The sequence below is a fragment of the Corylus avellana genome, chromosome 5 (assembly GCF_965113065.1).
Source record: "Corylus avellana chromosome 5, dhCorAvel1.hap1.2, whole genome shotgun sequence".
Classification (NCBI taxonomy): Eukaryota; Viridiplantae; Streptophyta; class Magnoliopsida; order Fagales; family Betulaceae; genus Corylus; species Corylus avellana.
Genome location: NC_142494.1, coordinates 2,873,556 through 2,892,042, shown reverse-complemented (window position 1 = coordinate 2,892,042; position 18,487 = coordinate 2,873,556). Strand labels below are relative to the sequence as shown.

At 36.1% G+C, this 18,487-nt stretch overlaps 1 protein-coding gene across 1 annotated transcript; it reads left to right on the top strand.

The window, feature by feature from the left end:
• The first annotated feature begins 1,104 nt into the window (after nucleotides 1-1,104).
• Nucleotides 1,105-8,324, top strand: LOC132180813 (arogenate dehydratase/prephenate dehydratase 1, chloroplastic). Its single transcript, XM_059593776.2, has 11 exons — nucleotides 1,105-1,799; nucleotides 2,560-2,627; nucleotides 2,743-2,835; nucleotides 3,099-3,299; nucleotides 3,485-3,565; nucleotides 3,658-3,753; nucleotides 5,742-5,819; nucleotides 5,907-5,996; nucleotides 6,084-6,151; nucleotides 7,000-7,081; nucleotides 7,947-8,324. The coding sequence occupies exons 1-11, from the start codon at nucleotides 1,514-1,516 to the stop codon at nucleotides 8,001-8,003; spliced, it is 1,200 nt and encodes a 399-aa protein (XP_059449759.2). The 5' UTR covers nucleotides 1,105-1,513; the 3' UTR covers nucleotides 8,004-8,324.
• Nucleotides 8,325-18,487: the final 10,163 nt, after the last annotated feature.

Here is an 18,487-nt window from a genome sequence, read left to right as displayed (position 1 = left end):
GTCCCATATTGGAAAGTTCAGAAGAAGCCCACATAGAGTGAGTGGTTTATAAAGATAATCATTGATGCTAAGTCTCACATTGCCTAGTTACTAGGTGAAACTAGGCTTTATAATAAATTCTAGAAAAGCTCCAAATTGACTAATCATTTTGTGGTGATAGCGCAGATGTGGCTAGCGCTTTTTTCTGGGTCTTTATAAACGTGGTGATTAAGGGTGGCACCAACTATGAGAGAGTTCACAAATATTGTTTTGTTGACATGGCATTTCCAATTAGGAAGTAATGGAGATGTGAATATGGGTAGCATTACTCTTCACATAAACATTTTTAGGGAGAAGGAAAAAAATTTCCCTCAATTTAACACCCAATTTGCAATGTACTTCTTTTTGTTTGGTAAAAAGAGAAAGACCAAAATACCCCTATAAATTAAAAGAAATAACAAAAAAAAAAGGGCAATAACAAGGGGTTGCTGAACCATTCCAAGGCCATGCGAGTAGTTCGATCACCCTCAACTAAAGTTGGGGCTGGTTCACCATTAGAGTGGTTGGATGGTCATTACGAATGATATGATCACCCCTACATGGCCAAAAACTTCTTTTGAGGAGGTGGCTGAATCACCCAAATATGGGCGAAGGAGGTGACTTAACCACTTTTTGGCCATTTGGGGGTGATTCAGCCACCCTAGGCCGGTTAGGACGGGAGAGGTCAATCACCTATTGTTCTAGCATTCTTTTATTTATTTTTTTAGTTTTCTTTAAAAAAATTTATGGTATTTTTGTCATTTGGGGATAGATTATATCCGGAGACATTGATGCAATCTTTAGTTTGGAATAACATTGCAAATGAGTGTTATATTTTTTGAAAAAATACTTAAGATGTCTCAAAAGTACAATTTAAGTGGGTTTATAAATTATAACTAACATAAACTAATTAAGTGTCCAAATTAAATCACAATGATCTTAAAACTGTAAGATATATATTGTTACAATGAAAACTTTTTTTTTTTTTTTTTTTTTTTTGAAGCGAATATCAACAAAGTTGACATGTGCATGTAGAAGCATTCAACTGTCTCAGCCTCAGGGATAAGGTCCCCACACAATATGAGTCCACGTTTAACGCGCAGGCTGCTCAGCTAGTGAGGCCGCGGTTCAGTGTTCGAACTTCGGACCTATAAACGTGGAAAATTTTGATTTACTTGATGCATTTTGAGCAGTTGTTTCTCGAATTTTTAACGTCTCTATCTGACTTCACAGAGTATACAATCCAAGATTGAACAAGTCTTACAGAGGAGGCGTGTTGCACGACCTTAATTTTTTCACCTAATTTTCACGCGCAGTGCTTCTCATCTGCTCGACGAAAGTCCTCACCAACACTCTTAATCTTAAAACACAAGCTCCGTTTCAGTTTTTCTTGCTTTCCGCAGCATGCGCGACAAATTCCTGTTTTCAACACCATTTCTCATGGTTCTGGAATATAGCAAACGTTTTGAGGAAACATAATTGTTTTGAAGTTTTGATGGCTTTGGAGTCCGTGGTTGTCTTCGGGGGCGTTATTCCGCAATTGGGTTTGAAAGATTTGGGGTGTAAGCCATCTGGGTTTGCATTGAATTGGGTAAATGCGTCAGAGAAAGTGTGCAAGCGGATGCGTTCTGGTGGGTTTTCAGGTTTCTCAGCTTGCCGGTCAATGCGGTCTGTGGAAGACGAGAACAAGTCCAAGCGGGGAACGAAGTTGCAACGAGTAGTTGATCAGACGGAGAACAATGTTTCAAGGAGATTGCAGAAAGATTTGAGCTCGTTGCCAAGTGGGTTATTTAATAGCATTTAATCTAATTTATGGATTTTGTTTCGTTTCGTATTGATGATGTTAATACTGGATACAGATTTGAGCTCTTTTCAAGTGGGTTATTTCTTTGCAGTTTGGGTAATGCATGAATTAAGAATATTTGAATTATTCATATTGTGATGAAGTGAGGCTTAATTTTATTGGTAACTTGTGGGAGAAGTAGGTTTGAGCATCCTTGCAATGTACTTCTCATTTAGTTATGTAAAGCTGGTTTTTTTACAAGCGTTGGAGGCTAGGGTAGAATTTTAAGAACTTATGATCGATCTCAAAGATATAGAATGTTGTAAGTCAATATGGAAAAAGAGAGAACAGTTTTCTTCTTGTTTTCATAATCTTTTAATCTTAAGGAGGATGTGATGTTTTCATGTTATTTACCACATAGAGGATCTATGAGTTGCACGGGAGTAGTTTGGAAACTAGGTGAGGGGACTAAAGCCTAGCTGTTGAAGTAGGTTTGTCTCTGAAAGAAGGGAGATCTTTTACTGAAATGGTAATAGTAAGGAGCGGAAAGAAGTGTCCATCAAATAAAGATGAATTCTAGCTTTTTGAAAAAGTGTCTCTAATACAGATGAGATATTAGAAACAATACTTGATTCATTTTTCTTTTTTTTCTTTTTTTTTTTCACATGATAAATTAGGAACTGGATAAGCATACTGTACTTTATGTGTAAGGCATGCTAACTTTGTGCAACTACTTTTCAATATGTTGACAAGTGCAGAACCATTATCTGTATCTGATCTTTCTGCTACTCCTAATGATGGTTCAAAGATGCTAGTAGCATTCAAGGTATGGTGTATAGTCGTAGTCGCTGGTTTGTAAATCCAATCAATAAGATCAATATTACTAGCTGCTAAAGATTAAGTCAACTGTTATTCCTAATGTGGTTGTTTGCATTTTGTAGGGGTTCCTGGGGTCGTACAGTGAGGATGCTGCACTAAAAGCCTACCCTAAATGTGAACCTGTTCCTTGTAACGAGTTTGAAGATGCATTTAAGGTTTAGTATGACATATTGTAATATTCCATAGGCTAAAATTAGGACATCAAAACAGAAATGCAATCATCTATACTTTCTTATACAACTTCTAAAAGCACAACATTACTTACCATAACGTGTGGATTCAACATCCTTGTGATGACTCAAATCCCAAATGGGAATTGTTATGGAAATATTCAGGCAAAAACATAGCTAGTGCAGACACCTTCAAATACGAGTTCAGACTAATTTTTGCTTCATTTATTTTTGTGCTTTATTTGCAGGCGGTTGAACTATGGCTGGCTGATAAAGCGGTTCTCCCAATTGAGAGTTCTTCAGGTGGAAGTATCCATCGCAATTACGATTTACTCCTTCGTCATAGGCTTCACATTGTAGGTGAGGTGCAATTGGCTACTACTCTCTGCCTTCTTGCTCTACCAGGTGTCAGAGCAGAGCAGTTGAAACGTGTTCTAAGCCATCCACAGGTCAAGCTTTTAATTCCTCTCTCTCTCTCTCTCTCTCTCTCTCTCTCTCTCTTCTGTTTCTGCGAGGAGAGGAATTTTTTCCATATTAAAACTAGTTATACTGGCATACTTATTTGTTATCCAATCTGCATAGCCCAAATGTTTGACCTTTCCTCATTTATAGCTAAAATAATTCTTGCTTGCAGGCACTTGCCTTAAGTGATATTCTCCTGAGTAAGTTAGGTGTTGCCAGGGAAAATGTTGATGATACAGCTGAGGCTGCTCAGGTGATTGATAGATGTCTTTAGTACTTGTTATGATTTCTTCTAAATCATGCCATTGAATGATTTTAATTTGACACGCTTAACTTTGGTTTTAGTATGTAGCCTTAAATGGCCTGAGGGATGCTGGCGTTATTGCAAGTGCTCGAGCTGCAGAAATGTATGGGCTTAACATACTTGAAAAAGGAATCCAGGTAATTTACTCCTCCCCCAACCCCTATTTACTTTATGTCTAATTTTATCCCCCACTTTGTTGTCAAAAAAGTGGATAAGTAGAAAGCTTGGAGATCTTTTTTTTTTTTTTTTTTTTTTTTCTTGGTCGGTAACTTACATAATATTCAACTAAGTTCTGACTTAAACCGCAACTGTGCCTCGCCTCACTCGAGTTTAGGTAATCATCATCAGAAGCCTTGACTTCTCAAGCTGTCTCTACTCTACATATATTGCCATAAACAAACCAATAAATGGTTTATTGCGAAAGAGAGTAGGTGACAGTGCTATAAGTAAGTGTAATACTGCAGGCAACTATTTACCCATTCGTAACATTGTGCAGCAGTGATGCCAGTGATGTTCCTACTTGTGGTGTGGTGATGGTGCAGGAAATGCTGCTGCAGGGGCAGCAGTACTGACCTCCTGTGCTGCTCATTATATCCTTGTTTAATGAAGATTGAACGCTCAAAATCTTATCACCATATTTTCTTTCATTTTTTAGTCCGTTTTAGTAATGTTTGCATTTTCAATGGGCAAAAGGAACAAAAAATTTCTGCGTAAGTTATACGTTTAGTCCTCCAATTTCTATTAATGTTTCTTTTGTTTCTTTATTCATCTAGTTGCAGCAATGTTATCCTCCATAAATTTGCTTCAGTTTTGTCTTTCTTCTGTTGAAAGTGAGTCCAAAGAGTCAGTAGCATGCTAAAATTGTTGTCATGACCGACTCATGTCGCATATCTAAATTAATAAATATCCATGTGGAACATATATATTTCCATTTAAAGGTAATATGTAAACTAAAAAAAAAAAAATTCTCTTGTTATATATATTACAAGAACAACTTTTTTTTTTTGTTTATCTCTCCATTTTCCTCCAAACCTTAACTAACCCTGTGAGACACTGCCACCCCACCATTCTCTACACCACACAACAATCACAGCCCAACATTTCAGACACACCTAAAATGATGCCACAATCACTCTACTACCCCCAAATCATCTGCTTATCTTGATCATTGTCAAACAATCTGGTGTTGTCCTTCATGGTGCAAAGGAAGACTTGGTCATCAATCTAGTTAGCTAGGAAATTGAGGGATGATCAATGGATGGATACTTGTGGATGTTTGCGTCTGGGTGATTTGGGGGAGGTTGACGGTGCTGCAACAACTGACTGATTGTGGGTGATGCAATGACTATGTAGTTTAATAGGTTATGCTTTATAACTAGTTGTCAGGTTGCGGGTAATTTGATGGTGGGTTTGGATTTGGTGATGAAAGGGTTTTAGTTGACATGGCTATGCCACTGCCATGTAAACTAGCCACATCCACAATTTTAATCACATGGTTGGTTCTGTGAAATAATATTAAGAGTTGCTCTCCAACATTGCTATAGTTAGAAGAATACTGATGAAATAGAAACATTAATGCAAATTGAAGGACCAAAAATGTAAGTTACCCAATTTTTCTGTTTAAGCCTCGTATAACTGGGGCTAACACTTTAAGAATTTAAACCTGTGTATAACTTGTGTGTAATCATTTGCTTCTTTGAAGCCGAAGGGTGTAAATCAGGATCCAATAGAGCTAGCATATCTCTTGGAGAATACTATGTGCTGACCATCAGTTTAGTGGACTAGCTCTTTGGAGAATTCCCAATGTCATGATGATCATGACCCCTCCTTCAATTGATTTTTTTTTTTTTAATATCTTCAGAGGGGCAAAAGCTTACAAGGGAGACTAGCACTACTGCAGTCTATGTATGTGATTTAAGATCCATGTAGTATTAATCCAGAATTTCTATGCTACTTTAAATATGTGAATTTCTTTACACCATTTACTCTTGAAGAAGTTTTTTCTATTTGAGGCGACACACATTATTTTCAGAATTTTCTCATTGAAGCAAATGATACTTGATTATTATGTTATTTTAGTCATTAGAAATGCCACTTATTTGATTCAATTCCATGGCTTATAAAGGATGACTTTGATACTATCACTCGTTATCTGGTACTTGCAAGGGATCCAATAATTCCAAGAGCTACTAAGCCCTTCAAGGTACAAGATATATTTACCATAAAGATTTTGCTTCATATATTTGCTAAATAATTTTTCAATGTTGAATATTATCGTCCTTAATTTCAGACAAGCATTGTATTTACTTTGGATGAAGGCCCTGGAGTTTTGTTTAAAGCCTTGGCAGTGTTTGCACTGAGGGACATAAATTTGACTAAGGTGTGTGGGAAAATGAGTTTGTTTTAATTAGTCTTTTGCTTTATAAAAAAGCTTTGGCCATGAAATTTGATCTCTATGCAATTACAGATTGAAAGTCGGCCGCAGAGAAAACGGCCATTAAGAGTAGTTGATGATTCCAACACTGGGAGTGCCAAGTGAGTCTTGTCTTAATGAGTTATTAGGACCAGATAGACATCAAGTTCTGCATTAGATAATACATGTAATCTGTTAGTTTTTTTTTTAATTTTTTTTTTTATCAGTAAGAGTACATTGGAGTGACTTTCATCAAAACTATGTTGCGTTGTAACACATAATTATTATACTTTAGGCATGCTTAACTTTGAAAACCTAGGAGATAGGTGCAGCAACCAATCCCAATATTTGTAAACACTCTAAACCAATAATATTATTATGCTGTTGCATTGAATTTTTAATTTACTTTCATCTCTTAAGTTGTCCTTATTTTGGCTCTCTCCAAATTAGAATATTTGAAGCCTTGAAATATTTTAGGACCAGCTCATCTTTAGTACCAAACTTTCTGGATTCGTTTTTCCTACTATGATCCCTGATCTCAAAAGTAAATAATCTCTAACAAGTAAATATCTCACGGTTGCTCCACTGTCAATCCCTTTTCTAAATGTTAGCTTCCTTTGGCAACTGTCACTAATGAAGTAAAAGATGCTGTTATCACAACCGTAGCGTAGTAGCAATGTTTCATAAACCTTAAAAGAAGTCAATGGTAAGGGAGTATAAGGGTGCTGCACTGCCTTTCTTCCGTTTATGGCAGAAGTCGTATCATACATGTAAAAATTTACTGTCTTAATCCTAGTTTCTGGTCCCGATTTGTTCAAACTGTCAATATTTGGTTCAAGTGTATCAAAATCCCTGTTGAATATCTTTTACGGTGTGCTTTTCTTAACTTTACAAATTGCGGTTTTTTTTTTTCGTATGGATTGAGTATGAGATTCCCGTTGCTTTATGATTAGCTCATTTGTGGCTGCAGATATTTTGACTACCTTTTCTATATTGATTTTGAGGCTTCTATGGCAGAGCCCCGTGCACAAAATGCTTTAGAACATATGCAGGTTTTTTCTTTATCACTCTCCACTATGCAAATTATGCCCTTCTAATAGTACTTCTGTCTTCTCATCACACGAAATTCCTTGTAATGATTACTCAAAATTTTGGAATGGCTTAATTGAAATTTTTGAGCATTCTCCGTTTTGATGATGAAATTTTGAAGCAGAATGTTTCTCAAAATTGCAACTGTACATCTCTCTCTTTCTCTCTCTATATTTGTATTATGTTATATATACACATAAACATTGCACCCCCCCCTGCCTTGAGCTCCTGCATGTCACTTTCAGTTTTACTGTCTTTTTAGAACTCTTGTAATGCACAACATTGTTGCATGAACATGTCCAATCTGTCCTACGTTTGACTTTTGCTAGAAAAAAAAATGTTCATCCTTAGTTCTCTATCTTGTTGTTAGAGGTCAAGAGCACTGCAACAGAAGCTGCATTGCATACTTTAGGAAATGACGTTGTTGACTGTTCTTGGGAACTGAGAGAATGGACACATGATTCTTAACCATGTCCAAAGAGTTTTTTCTCATCAATATCCAATTCATTATGTTTCTAACCCTTCATGAATATAGTCCGTTTCAAACATTTGATTTAAACCTTTCACTCCATTTTTAGTTGTTTGATGGCTTAAGTAGTTAAGTATCTCAAGGTCAATGCTAATTCTACACCGTGCACCGCTTTTTATCACTGACCGATACTGAAGCCCTATGCTGCTGTCTTGCCTGGAGTTTTCTGAACATAAGATCATTCTTTTATGCTGTCAGTGATTATTTCATAATGATTTTTCACATTGATGATATACCATTATCGTTCTATATCATGCAAACATACTGCTGTTCTTGAGCTAATGTTATTTCTTTTGCAGGAATTTGCAACATTCCTTCGCATACTTGGTTGCTATCCCATGGATACAACAATATAATTTCTGGTTGCTTTGCAGTCCACGCATACCTGTTCAAGCGAGTGGCAGTGGGGAATTTGTCCAATTTATGAATGGTAAATGGGATCTTCGAATAGACAAGGTTGCATCACTACCAGACCGTGGTTGAATGATTGGTCTCAGATCCCACATCACACTTTATTTAAGCAATTTAGATTTGTGTAGCATGTTCATGAGCAATTTGAATACCATGGTGGTACTTCCTTGTTCTTTTTTCTCCTTATAGCTAAGTGCTTTTTCTTATATACTTCCTGCGCATCTGAGGACGCTTTACACTTTTTATATACATCTTGATTACTTTTATATATATATATATATATATATATAGAGAGAGAGAGAGAGAGAGAGAGAGAGAGAGGTGGGACTGGGGATGGATTGATTTGTTTGGTTGTTTTCAGGATAATGATGGATTCTACCAAGAATATAATTTCAGATGCTTGCAAACTATTCCATACTTATGTGGGAGATATTGACTGTAATCAAGAGAGGACATTAAAGTGTTGTATGTGTCATTTTCTCAAAGAAACTTGAAAATTTTCTGTTTAGAGCTTCTAGAAATAAGCTAACTGAAGACACTTTGAATCTTTCATACCGTGCATTTTGTCAAAATCATCTTTCTGTGTATAGGGATGCCTTTGCCAATGGGCAAAGCTTAAGTTGTGGCCATAGCTATAAAAATATTAGGTATAAATACATTTTACCCTTCCAAAGTGTCACTACTTTGATATTTTAGCTACCAAAGTTGAAAAGTGACATTCGAACCCCACAAACTACTAAATTGTGACAATTTAGCCCATGTGTTAGGTATTTGTTTGTTTTTTTGAGAGTTTAGAGGTTAAAAAGTCACGTGCACTTGTCCAAACAAATGGAAAAATTTAACGAACGAGCTAAATTGTCCTAGTTTGGTTGTTTATGAGGTTTGAGTGACTTTTAAACTATGGAAGCTAAAATGCCAAAGTTGTGATAGTTTGGGAGGGTAAAGTGTACTTTTCCCAAAATATTAAGTGTTGGTGGCCATGGATGAAGACAAGAGGGGAGCATGGTGGTGTTGGTTAGGGCAATAGTCGAGTCAAGTATTGCATATTTGGGCTTGGCTCAGCTCAATCACATATGTATTTGAACTTGAGTTGAATTTTAGATTCATGTTTAAACTTGGCTCACCAAGACCATTGCTCTGTTCGAGCTTGGCCGAAACTCGGCAAGGGTCCAAAGCCGAGCCCCAATTGACTCAATTTTAGACAAAATGTCTCACATATGTTACGCATGTACAAAGAGCTAACAACTTAAGCCGAGCTCATATGATTTACGTTCACGATCATTAACTAATTCAAACCATGTTTATATGAGTATGTCTCATTTAATAATCGAGCATATTTCTATATTTGTGACTAGCTTATTTATTAAACGAACCAAGACCAAATTGAGCTCGAATCTATTCACAAGTGAATCTGTTCATTTGAGAGCCCTAGTGGTGGCGATGATAGCCATGGAGGAAAAGGAGGTGATGGTGACAGCAGTAATGGAGACACTCGTGCAATTAGCCTAGTTGCTTGCTTTTAGTGTTGTAATATCTACTTTTTCCCCAAGCTGGATTGAATTACGTTGGGCCATATAAATTAACGTTCCACATCATCCATGGCCACAGGAGAGCAACCCTAACGCTGTGGAATCTCAAAAACCAAGTGAATCATGTCATCAGCATATTGAAACGATCTCAGCAAATTACATAGAAACAAAAAGAGAAGCTTTGATTGAATTAGGTGTAACCACTAAACTTAAATACTCTTTTCTAAGAAGACTCTCACTTATTCAAATATTCAAAAGTTTGAAGAAAAAAGTGAACACCCAAAAAAAAAAATATATATTTATAAACATAAATTAAATAGGATGAATTTATGTCTAATTAGCTCTTCTTCTTATTTTACATTTCATTGCTTTTAAAACGAATTTTATGTCACGAAAGATATTGGTTGAACAACCATCAACCACATTCATAACAATAACAATAGCATCAGAACACCATTGAGGCATTGAGATAAGATAGCTCTAATAAATGGTCTTATATTATATGTCAGTCATATTGCAAGTTAAAAACTTAGAACTCTCTCTTTCTAGCAATTGTCGACCCTTATTGGCACCCTCACCGTCACTATCCAGTCTTCCACCACCACCACTACTAGAGATGGCCAATCACTCATTTGTTTACTCTGGAACTAACTGAACCTTCCATGTTACCACAAAGATGGTTTGGTCACCTTCAACTATTAGGTCAGGTAGTTCGCCTACTAGCGAATTGGGGTAACCAAGCCATCCTTGTTATCAAATAGGTGTGGTTTAATCACTTTTAGTTGACCTTTGAGAGTAGTAAAATTACGCATTGATTCAACCACTCAAAACATTTAAAGAAGTGATCTGTCACCTCCAATAATAATAATAATAATGGTGGTGGTGGAAAAGTAATAGTGCCGTCTAGGGTTACGAAAATAGCCAAGGCGGAAAGTTCAAAAAATTTAACCTAAGCTAAACCTTTTATTTTAGTGTAAAATCTAAATCCAAGTTAGGTTGTAAAATTTATGGTCTTGTATTGTATTTGTCCCCACCGAGTTGTCCACTTTACAGAGGTCACATCATGCCTTAACCTTTAATTGAACATTGATTAATTAATTAAGAAAGTTAGTAAAGAAAGAAAATAAATTATAAAAAAATATACACATTGAATAAAAGAAAAGTAGTCTATTTAGTGTTGTAACTTTTGGTCCCGTCCCAATAAAGGTCATACGGCCTTTATAAAAGTTGGCCACGGGCAGGTGTGTACTGAGTAGGCTCACATGTGGCATAACTCTTCTCTTGTGGCATGATTGGTATTTTTTTAATGGGTGCTCCCTCAGTGATGTGATTCGTGTTTGGGGTGATTCCATTTGGGTCTTAGGAGTGATTCCATTTTCTGACTTTTAATTTCTTTAATGTTGTACTTTTTTGTCTTCGAATGTTTTGCATCGATCTCATGAACATGATGAACATGCCGATGATTTAGGTTGTGTTCAATCTCTCTTTCTTTTTTCTTTTTTTCTTTTTTTTTTTTTTAAAAAAAAAAAAAGAAAAATGTTATTTTACTTTTGACTGAATATAGACAAATTAATAGAGCCATTTTTTTTTTTTTTTTTGGTATCAATTTATCAAAATAAAAGTAGCATTATTATTGTCATCATTAATTACCATTGTTTGTTAATTGTTATCCTTAAGACCCGTCACACTTGACCTCCTTCAATTATCAATTGTTAGTAGTCCAAATCGTTAAAATAGATGGAATCTCGACTAGATTCATTTTCATTTTTTAAATCTCACCTAACTCTTTTGCCCTCAAAAAAAAAAAAAAAAAAAAAAAAAAAATCACCAAAAAGGGATGATCATCAAGCCATTAAGGATATTTTCATTATTTCACATTGAAAATGAGCATAGGTGTATCAAGTCTGTGTTTTTCTATATGATTTAACAATCTCAAGATTTTTCTGTCAACGATTAGTAGTTGAAGGGGATTGAGTGTGACTGGTGGCCGTTTGTGGGGATAGTGTGTAAATTAGTGGTATTTGAGAGGCATTATAGGTAATTAATTCCCTTATTTTTAAATTGTTATTTTATCTTTAACTATATATTATCAATAATAGCATCATACCATTATCATCATCAAACTAACCCTCTATCACTCATATTATCTTTATTTAAACCATCACTATAATCAATTAATCAAGTTTTGTTTCCCTCTCTTACTAAACTCAATATTATTGATCTAAACTCAAATTGGAATATATATATATCCTAGGTAACAAAAGGACAAACAAAAACATCATCTTTTCGCCATATGACATTGAACCCCTAATAGATGGATTTATGCCTTGGAATATTACTTAAAACAAATTCTCAAAATGAAATAGTACATGATAAAAGCTTTTCTTTAAATTGAGTTGGAGGAAATTCTTTCAATTCATTTTATTAAACAAATATTTGTTGTCGGAGCATATAATTCTCAATTTATCACATGCATTTTGAATAAGATTAATAGAGCATGTAATTCCCACATGTATTTTATAAGAATAATGGTATGAACCATCTTCTTATCTTCTTAAAGTTTATGTGGCTTTCAAAATCACTATTGGATCAAAATTCCAGTATAATTTATCTAAAATTTAATAGTGATTTTAAAAGTCACATCAACTTTAGGATGATAAAAAGAGGATCAAAAGATGGTCTATAACATTACTCATTTTTTAAAATGTATAGGAGAATCACGTACTCTAAGGACAAATGTCAATTTAATAAACTGAGTTGAAAGAAAACTACTTTGTTCAATTCGGGTGAGACTTTGAACATCTCTTTTATTTTTCGTAACATGAGAATCTCCAATTTTAAATAATTGGAGGGGATCTGAATCTGAGATTCTCATATTACGAACTCGTAACCCTTCATTTTAAATCCAATAATCTATAAAATGGCAGCTGCTTTTGTATATTCGAGGCATTAAATTATGATTTTAAGCTGGTTTTCGTTTTATCGAGGTTTAAATGATTTTATAGACCATTAGATTTAAAATGAATGATCACGATTTCGTAACATGAGAATTTCCAATTTTGTGTAATTGGAGGAGATCTCAATCCATAGAGGTGGGAATCTACATTCATTTCACCTTCAGAAATTTTTTTCTTTTAAATGACAAAAATTAATGCCCACATTGTTCAATTTGGTTGAGACTTCGAACATCTTTTTTATTGGGATCTGGATCCACTGAAATTCTCCTAGTTTCTAAAATTTCAGACCTAGATCGTTCATTTTCTATTTACGGGTCATTGTTCTATCACGTGTCTCACTACTAATAAAATAATAAATATTTATTATTTTATTAGTAGTGAAACACGTAATAGAACAATGATCCTTCGATAAAAAATTGACGATTTAGATATGAAATTTCAGAAACTGAAATTCTTAAGGAATTTCAGTAAATCCTCATCCATTTTGGAGGTATTGTGGCGTTTAGATGGAGGTAATCTTTTAACATTTCTGGGACTTTTAATTGTTTTTTGTTGGGATTATGGATTCCACATTCCTTTCACCTCGAGCAAAGTTTTTTCCATTTAAATGACAAAAATTAATGCCCACATTCTCTTGCCCATACTTTTTATTAACAAGGCGTGCTAAACATCAATCTGATCTAGCTGACGAACAATATAGACAATTTATATATCGAAAAATGAAAGAAAAATTACGGTTTATATATAGTTTTTCTTCCTTGTCTTTTTTTTTTAATTATTTTTTTAATTATTATTATTTTAATTTTCAAATACTTTTGTATCAGCCTTATGCCCTTCAAGAGGAAAACAAAACGATATATATTTTGGAAATAATAAATATTTTTTACTTAATGCTTAGGAACAAACCAAACATTGGAATAGAACGCGTGAAAATTCAAATTTTCAGACATCACATTATTAAATACGTGAACACTAAAAAAAAAGTGTTAAATTCTTCAAACTAAATGCCACGTAAGTGTGTAAAAATAAGTATTTTCTTTTTTCTCTTTTTTGTGTGTTTGAGCTTTAGTTTTTTAGGCCAGAAGTAGAAGTAGAGAAATTTTAATAATACGCATCACCAAAACCGCTGAAAGGCCGGCATATTAGAGTAATGTTAGGGATTATCTTTTTATCCTTGTAAAGATGATGTGGCTTTTAGAATTACCATTGGATCAAAATTCAAGTATAATTCATCTAAAATTTAATGGTTATTTTAAAAGTCATATCAGCTTTAGGAGGATAAAAGAATAGTCCCTAGCATTACTCGACATATTATATTTGGAAAACAGGAAAGCAACTGACAACCATTGAGGTTTGAGAGATCCAATCATCCAATATATATATATATATTCTATGATCTAATGCATAATTATTGAGGGACCCCTAATTTTCAAAAAATGTGAATATAATTTGATCATACTTCTTGTTACCCTGTGGCTTATGTCAAACATGTTTCTTTTAAGTGCTATCAAACTCATTGAACTTGCTTTATCATTACCCCCAATTGCCAATTTTTCAATTTTGTGCTGATTTGTTGCATCCCTTTATTGATTTTCTTCCTTTGATTTGAACAATAAGATTCAAATCAGACACCAACTATTTCTGGTGTTGGTAATTCTAATCTGTGGTCTGCCTCCCTTGACGAAGGTGGCATCAGAATTATTCAAAAATCATGTGAAACCTATTAAAGTATTTAATTAAGGACATAAATTCCCTCAAACCAGTTTGGAAGAAATATCTTTCAACCCATATAAAATGGTGCCAAGTGTCTAAGCAATTAACATGAACATTAAATATTAAAGGTCATTAATAGCAGTTTACTAACTAAGGTTAAACTTTTTTTTTTTTTTTTGGTTAAACGTTATACTAACGTTTTGTTTTTTCACCAAGGTTAGAACTAACGTTAAAAAGTGAGGACCTAACGTTGGATTAGATAAAAAAAACCCCCAAAAAAGGGTTAGAACTAACGTTTAAAAGAAGAAGAGCTAACGTTGGCTTAGAGGAAAAAAAAAATCACATCTAAACAAGGTTAGAAAATTTTAGTAAACCTAAACAATGTGAAGTTGATGAGTCATATCATAAGCATACATTTTTCTCCATTCTCTGTTTCTCAAGTTCTCTGTATATGCGGCTAAAAGACTGTTGCTTTAGGAGAAGAAGGCATATGTGATCGGGATTTTTTGGCATATACGTGAAAACTGCTATCATATTAAGGTACTCTTCCTGATATTTTAACAATTGAGTCTTCATGTTTTGGAATCCAATAATTTGATTAATTTTAATCTTTATTAGTTATCCCATTAACAGAGAGTTATCTAACGTTGTTGTATTTTTTTTTACACTTCGATTTTTTTTTTTTTCATCACTTTTATTTTTAATGGATGTTTAGATGTGATTTTTTTTTTCCTTTCTAAGCCAACGTTACCTCTTCTTCTTTTAAACACTAGTTCTAACCCCCCCCCCCCCCCCTCTTCTTTTTTTTTTTTTGGTTTTTTATCTAATCCGACATTAGGTCTTCACTTTTTTAACGTTAGTTCTAACCTTGGTGACAAAACAAAATATTAGTCTAACGTTTAACAAAGGAAAGAAAAAAAATTAACCTTAGTTTTTTTTTTTTTGAGAAAAAAAGCAGACTTCATTCATCATTGAGATGCTTGCTCAGCAGTTACAAATTCATGAATACATGACGGGAAATTGTTCAGCCAGAGTTGTTCTTAACATAATGAAAGAGCTAACTTTGCTAAACAATGAGCCACTGCATTACCTTGTCGTGAAATGTGGAGTGCCCTCCAGTCCAGCATATAGGACAGTAAATGTTTTATCTCCTGCACCACTACCCCGTAGCTCCCCATCCAAGGGTCTTCATTATTGATCAGGTTTATTACAGCCAGTGCATCTCCTTCCAAAACCACATTCCTCCACCCCAACTGATGTCCTATTTCCACTGCCTTACGAGCAGCGGTGGCCTCTGCTATGGCTGGGTCCATGATGTACCTTTGTGTTGAACAATAAACGGCTAACATTTTCCCCTCAGAGTCCCGAGCTATGATCCCCATGCCCATCCTCTTGCCACTTACATCAACAGCCACATCCTAGTTTATCTTAACATAGCCAGCAAGGGTTTTTTTCCAAATAATTTCTATTGGTCTCCCTCGGGGGATAAACCCTTTCTGTCGATCCTCCTCTGCTTGCTTGTAAGCTTGGACCTGCTCCCTTGCTATGCGTAAAACTGTTGATGGAGACGTCAGTTCTCCCCTATGGATCACATTGTTTCTGCAAAACCAAATCTATCTTGCAGTGGCCTAAAAGAGCTACAACTCCTCAGGGTCCAGTTTGTTTGTGAGGTTCTCGAATATTTCTGCAAAATTCTCCCCTGTACTGGCGCACTTTTGAATCTTGGGACAACACTCAAGCCATACATCTTGCGCATACGCACAACTCCATAAAATGTGGCCCAGCGTTTCCATCTCTGCACCGCAGATGGGACAAACTGGGTCCTATTCAATCCCCCGCCTATGGAGATTCTCCCTAGTGGGCAAAATATTCTGGCATGCCTTCCATAAGAACATGAGCACCACACCCGGAGCTCGAACATTCCACACTTTTCTCTAAAGCTGGCTGGTACGGCTAGGATTGGAGCAGGTTCCTTCTTTCTGTTCCAGCATGGCTGAGGCAAGATGGTACCCACTGCAAACAGAATATACACCACTAGTAGTCCCCAGCCAGACCAATTGATCTTCGCTTCCCACGAGACTAATCGCCATGCCACAAATTTGTTCAACCTCCTCCGTAGAGAAGATTTCCTGAATAAGTGGAATATTTCATCCTTTAGTTGCTCCATCAATCAGTGCACTAACCGTTGAATCTCGTGGGATTAGATGAGGAGGAGTTTGGATTTTATAGTTGCTTGGAGTCCTGACCCAGCGGTCTTCCTAGATTCTAATGGAGCGCCTATTTCCCACCCTCCAGATCATTTCCTCTTGGAGTAATTTTCTAGCCTGCCATATGCTCCGCCACGCATAACTGGGCTTGTTGCCCAAGGATGAACACAGAAACGTTCCATGTGGGTAATACTTCTGCCGAAAATTTTTTGCTACCATAGAATGTGGGTTCTGAAAAAGTCTCCACCCCTATTTTGCTAGAAGGGCCTCATTAAAAATTTCAATGTCTCTGAATCCCAATCCACCCTTGTCTTTGGCCTTTCCCAACTTTTTCCAGCTCAACCAAGAGATCCGAGAGGTGTTTTCCTTGTGTCCCCACCAAAACCGGGACATCATAGAATTAATACGATTGCACAGCGTTTTGGGGAGCTTGAACACACTCATTGTGTAAGTGGGAATAGCTTAAACCACTACCTTGAGAAGTAGCTCCTTCCCTGCGGGGGACAAAATTTTTTCCTTCCATCCATTGAGACGCTTCCAAATTCTCCCTTATATTCCTTTAAAGGAACAGGTACGGGATTTGCCTATTAGAGCCGGGAGGCCGAGATACTTCTCATAAGAGTTTGTGGAATTTACTCCTGCAATTGAGAGAATATGGGCTCTTGTTTGTTCCTTTGTGTTTTTGCTGAAGAAAATAGAGGTCTTCTCTCTATTAATTTTTTGTCCCGAAGCTTGCTCATACGCATCAAGAAGCCCCTGTATTTTAAGCCATTCCATGACATTTGCCTTACAAAAAAGTAAGCTATCATCTGCAAAGAACAGGTGATTCAATCTTGTACCTCCTCTAGTAATAGGTAACCCCGTGATACCCTTGTTTTGTTCCGCCCTAAAGAGTAAATTGCTAAGCCCTTCAGCACAAAGAATAAAAAAATAGGGGGACAAGGGATCACCTTCACGCAATCCTCGTGAAGGAGTAATTGGGCCTTGGGGCTGTCCATTCACCAATATAGAGTAAGAGACTGTACTAACACAGGTCATAGCCAAATTAACCCATCTAGGGGCAAAACCCATTCGATACATAATTTCCTCCAGAAATTGTCACTCCACCCTATCATAAGCCTTACTCATATCCAATTTTAAGGCTATAAACCCCTGCTTACCATGCATTCTCCCATTCATTGTATGAAGTGCTTCAAAAGCCACTAATAAGTTATCTGTGATAAGCCTTCCAGGAACAAAAGCACTTTGGGTTGGAGATATAATAAGGGGTAATATCTTTTTTAGCCGATTGCCTAAAATTTTTGCACAGATTTTATACAAGACATTACACAAACTTATTGGCCGAAATTCAGAGACATTACGTGGGTGTTTCTTTTTTGCTATAAGGGCTACATATGTTTTATTTATTGAGGGATCAAACAAATCAGCATTGAAAAAACCAAGGACTGCTTCACATACCTCCTTCTTCACTGTGGGCCATGCTTTTTGATAGAATCTTGCAGTAAAGCCATCTGGGCCGGGGGACTTCAAATGATGCATCTGACTAAGTGCTATCTCCACGTCGGTTACTGTAAATTCAGCCAGCAACGAATTATTCAGCTCCATAGTGACCCGTGGCTCCACTCCAGAAAGGCATTCCTCCATATCATTTGAGCCATATGTGGTGTAGAGGTTCTGGTAGTACTGGGTAAAAGCAACGTTCACATCTACCGTGTTGATACACTCCCGTCTAGCTTCATCCAGAATGGACTGGATTTTGTTGGTCCTCCGACGATGAGATGCCCATGCATGAAAAAATGTGGTGTTCCGATCTCCCCTTTGATACCATGTCTGTTTTACACGCTGCCGCCACCTAACATCATCTTTTTCTAAGGGCAAATCAAGCTCAGTTTTTAGCCGGCTAATTTCCTCCCTGTCACTGGGAATCTCGTCACGTTGGACCTTTTCAAGTCTTTCACGTGTCTTTTTAATATTATGCCCCATGCACCCCAACTTCTCTTTACTCCACCTTTCGAGTGCAAAC